The sequence below is a fragment of the Passer montanus genome, unplaced genomic scaffold (assembly GCF_014805655.1).
Source record: "Passer montanus isolate IOZ18808 unplaced genomic scaffold, ASM1480565v1 scaffold6, whole genome shotgun sequence".
NCBI classification, from domain to species: domain Eukaryota; kingdom Metazoa; phylum Chordata; class Aves; order Passeriformes; family Passeridae; genus Passer; species Passer montanus.
This window is the reverse complement of record NW_024371037.1, coordinates 10,158,883-10,163,882: the sequence shown is the minus strand read 5'-3', so window position 1 is coordinate 10,163,882 and position 5,000 is coordinate 10,158,883. Positions and strand designations below refer to the sequence as shown.

Below are 5,000 nucleotides of genomic sequence, written 5' to 3'. Positions count from 1 at the left end.
GATAAATAAAGCAACCCTACTTCACAGGCAACAAAGATCAGAAAAAAATAATTCTTAAAACAAGTTTTATACTCTTACTGTTTCCATAAGTAGCTTTTCTCCAAAATGCACAGTAAAAGTATGGTGTAAAAAATGTGTATATCTTACAAGTTTCTGAAGATTACTGTGTTAACTCTCAAGAAACTTGCAACATACTCCCAAGTTACCGTGTAATCATATTGAAATTGCATTACACTGGACTTTCTTCTCCCACACTGCATACTGCTGTTACATTTAAAGTTCCTCAGGGCAAGGACTATGTCTGTATCTATTTTGTAAGGTGTTATGCAAACATATGGTGTTGTAATCACTAATAAATAATCATGAGTATGCAGTAGCCTTAAACTTGGTCTGGGAGATCTTTTATACGTGCACTCTTGCCTACTCCTGTGTTAGGCACCTGTACCTGTGACCATGCACAGGTGAGCATATGCACGTGTGGAAGCACAATGAATGTACTGGTGTGCACTGGTGATAGTGGTAATGATGCAGAGATAAAATCTGTCTTCAGATCTTTTTCTGGCAATTTTGTACCAAATTAACTGAAAATATTAAACCATTACATTAACAGGCCATGCACTATCATGCCTGTGTAATTGAAGGAGTAAAATTATTCTGAATCAAAATTTTGGAAAATAAGTGAAGGGTATGTTCTGAGCAATTACCTGCTTTTTGAACTGATTGTGCATTTTTGCATCAATGGGAGAATGAAGTCAATTCCTTTGAAAATAAATAAATTGTAGGTTTTATGACTCACATAAAGGAAATGTGTTCTTGGTGATGTTTGAACTTAGCATAAACTACCTAGCAAGTTACATGTATATTCTTAAAGAATTTTTTATTAAAAGAATGAGCAAAACCTTTCACAATTACTTATGTCTCTTCCTCAGCCGTGCCTGTTTCAAGAATAGCAGAACATTTTGCTCACCTGAAAACTATCACAGGGTCCTAAACATGTGAAGTCATGATTTAAAAGACCCAGATGTTAGTAGAAGTGATATAGTCACTCTGTTTTTCCACTATTTTTGACAAATACATTTTCCCCATAGATTAACAATCAAATGACTGCACAGTTCTCTGATTAATTCTGCTAGGAAAGAAGAAGATGCATTTCCTCCATGGTGTAGATGACTTAGTTCTTATGGCTGTGAGACCATCTGTGACTCCATTCCTTGCAAAGCTTACCCCTTATGCCTACAGTGGAAATAGCCAGTAAATCCATGTTCAAAGGCAGAACTCCTTTGCTCCCATCTCTTCTTTAACCTGATCCTTATGTTTTCTTCTCTGTGGAGCAGAAAGCCCATTATTAAAGCTCCTTTAGAAAGGGACTTCTTGATCCCAGAAGAGAGAGAGAAGAAAATGGACACATTGTCCTTCAAAAAAAACCATTATCGATCTTTGTACATTTATGTTCAGTTAAAATGTCTGGGGACAACCACTTGGGTCTGGGCTGAACTTCAGTTTCAGGCAGCTACTCCCTGAGGTCCTCTTTCCATGATACAGAGTTTGTTTTTGTTCTGCTGGGCTCACATGTGTAGCCTGAACCTTTCCCAAGAAGTTTGTTGTGTTAATATAAGGTGTATAGCTGGCCCTTCCTCTACCTCACACACTTTTCTTCATACTGGGAGGGGCAATCACTTCTATCATCCTCAGAGTCTACTTCTAGAAACTGCATTGAAATTTGGCTGTTCCCCTGCAGGTCTGTTTTCGGGGAGGGGTAGTGGATCTTCTCTTGTTGCTTAATGATTAAAGAGGAGATAGAGAAATCTTAACAAAGTCTGCATTAGTTCTCAGTAGTTCAAGCAACCTAAAATAATTATATCTTTTGGAGACTCATTTGTAAGGTGATTGTCTTCATCTGCATCAGCAACAGTGAATGGAAATCAGTTCAGTCATTGTAACAAATATTCATAACTGGTTATATTGGCCCTTAGATGGGATATGTGACCTGTGAGATATAAACTGGGTATCTGACAGTCCTCACTGGCAAATTTTGTAGAATTAAATGAAATAATTGGGTTTTTTTATTTTGTATTGTTATCTCTATGGCATGTTCTGACTAGGTCTTTCTGCATAGCTTCCCTTGGAACTAATGGAAGCCATATGTGCAGGAGAGAAAAATGTACTCATAAAGTTATTTTCCTCATTTTAACACTGTCTTACTTCCTTCTCTAGGCACCTTAACAATGAACATGCATTGGATGACAGAAGCACTGCTCAGTGTCGGGTGCAAATGCAAGTGGTTCAGCAGTTAGAAATACAGGTTTGTTATATGGAGGCATTATGCTGTTACTTATTTACTGTTAACCTAAACTAAATTGAAAACACTTGCCTTAGTGACTCTAGCTTAAAGACATATGTTTCTTACATTAAATTTGTTGATATTCATGAATAAGTGAGGGTTTTTTACTTAAAGATTTTTCACATTATAAATTATGCAATAATTATCTAACATCAAGATTGTCTACAGTATTTTGCTTGAACTAAGACTCTAAAGCTATTCATCACGAATGAAAAACGCAGTCCCTGGAGCAAAGACTGGATCCAAGCCATCTTCACTTTTTAAAATGCTGGGTCAGAGCCCCTCTTCCTTCTTCCCCTTCTGACCCAAGGCTTGTCTGTGCTGTTCTGTGGGATAAAAGAGTAGCAGAGCATATCTCCACCCAAAATTACTCCCAGCCTGATAGGGGCATTTTTCTGCAAGCAAGAAGGTGTCATGTCAGACTGAGGAAGGTCCCTAGGGAGTGCCATGCCTCAGACCGCAGGCCTGCAGTGCCCTGTGCATGCTGCAACCATTAGAGGTCACTGCATGAATGTGAATGCTCCCTTCTGCTTATGCAGGGAGTGGTGAGTACCCCCGGGGTCTCCCAGTATTGTGACAACACCTACAGGCTCCTGAGCTTGGCCACAAGCCTCAGAGGTGACCATATGCAGGACACTGGACCACACAGCAGTCACGGGGGGACATGTCTCAGCAGTCCTGTGCCCTCTTGGGACTGCTCAGAGGAGCTCAAGGGATGCAGCAAGGGACCAAGATTTTTGTCCCTGTTACTTGCCATATGTAGAGGAAGAAGGATAACAACTCTCACCTTTCTCACCTTTTCAGAATATTGTCTCAGTTCTCTTTCACGTAGGAATACTTACTCTTCTTTCAGCCAAGGCTTTCTTGGATCTTTTTTACTTTAATGCTGGAAATTCAAAACAATGAGAGGAGCATGCAATAATGCAATTTGTTGTCATTTCCCTTAAAATGAATGTTTTTTTAACCCATGTAAAGCTGCTATTTCTTTTATGTTATTTACGTGATAGTGTTAGCTTAATTTGTTTGTTAGTTTTGTTAGGAATTTATGTCATGGCAAATACTGTGTCACTAAAACATCTCACACATGGAATGAAGCTACACATACTATGAAGAAGAAACCTTCACAGCAACACCTGCCTCAAATGTTCTTTAATAGAATATGTACTGATCAAATTAAATACCTGCAGTACTAAAGATAGTTCCCTCTTCTAAAATTACTTGCAAGTTGTCCAATCCTTTGTCCAGTCTCAGTCTACAGGTGTAAGAGCAAGAACTCTCTGGAAAATGGTAGTATTAAACACCACGTTCAATACTTATTGCAACTAATATTGAAATTGTGTTTTAGATAGCCAGAGCCAAATCACTAGAGTAAAATTTTGAACATTTCTTCTTATAAACCTGTTGGTGAAAAAAGAAAGAAATCTTTTCCTATTGTAAAATACATTTTCTGCTTTTATATTCTGCTATTTTTATCAACAAGTTGCATATTTCAAGCACTTCCTCCGGTTTCTTTTTTTTTTTTAATTCAGTACCTTGTTTGAACCTGAAACTACAATTATTTACTTAATATATGATCTGAAAATGGTATCAGTTAGGAAAAAGTAGAGGTTTAAGTAACATAATGTTTTTTGAAGGCAGTGTAAGGGCTTCATAGGAATTGTTTACCATTTACAAAGGCTAGGCTGTAATCTCACAGTTGAAGTGAAGATTTAGCTTGCAGTGTGACCAATTATGCCATTTTTTGCTTTGTCTGACTGCCAGCGAAGTAGGGTCCATCAGTTGTAATGAGACCCAGTGCAGTGTCGATGCCGACTCGATGGCAGAGTTCAGTGTTTCACACTGCCTGGGCTCTGTCACTCTATTGAATTAGATTGATGATGGCAGATTGCAGGGGGCACTAACTGGACCTCAGTGGGAAAGGATGAAGTGTGTAGTCAATCCTGGCAGGCACTGTGCTTTGAGGACCCTTCACCCCTTCACAGCTGTTGGCACTAGTCCATTGCTAACAGTGTCCACAGGACTTTAAAGAGACACTATGGGCCTTCTAATTTATGGTCTTAGTAACTTGTTACTGTCGAGGCAACTGTGACCTCAATTCTCTTATTGACAAAAAGATGAAGTGCTATTTGTTTTCTCTGACCTTTTAACATATGAAAGGCTATAAAAGTTTTTGTTGGGTTTTTTTTCCCCTTCCTTCCTTCCTTTCTTTCTTTCTTTCTATGCCCAAAGTTGCATTTCCTGTCAGATAAGTTTCTACTGACACAGACTTTTATATGCAGGAATCATTACACCAAGACAAGCTCAATGATAAGATGTATCACTGCAGTGAAATAGCTGTATCAGTCATTTCTAAAATGCTTCTGATCCCACTCTTTCTTAACAGCTTTCTAAAGAACGCGAACGTCTTCAAGCAATGATGACCCACTTGCACATGCGACCCTCGGAGCCCAAGCCATCTCCAAAACCTGTAAGTGCATATTGCTTTATAAACAGTAAATAGGTCTACGAATGTAGCAGGCTAAGAAAATGAACAATTTAGTGACAGTTGGAAAACAATGAGTGTGATGAAAAATATGGCAATAAAATGAAGGTAAAATGCAATATCTTGTCAAATTGTATGTTTCTTTAAAAGTAATGCTATCTTTTGCAAAATCTATCC

General features: G+C 38.4%; 1 protein-coding gene across 7 annotated transcripts in view; it reads left to right on the top strand.

The window, feature by feature from the left end:
- Positions 1 to 5,000, top strand: part of FOXP2 (forkhead box P2) — a 407,162-nt gene that overhangs the window by 361,925 nt on the left and 40,237 nt on the right. For all 7 annotated transcript variants that reach the window (XM_039726874.1, XM_039726869.1, XM_039726875.1 and 4 more), the window contains 2 exons: positions 2,215 to 2,302; positions 4,725 to 4,808. In XM_039726874.1, coding sequence (XP_039582808.1) covers positions 2,215 to 2,302; positions 4,725 to 4,808 — 172 coding nt within the window. The remainder of the gene's footprint in view (positions 1 to 2,214; positions 2,303 to 4,724; positions 4,809 to 5,000) is intronic.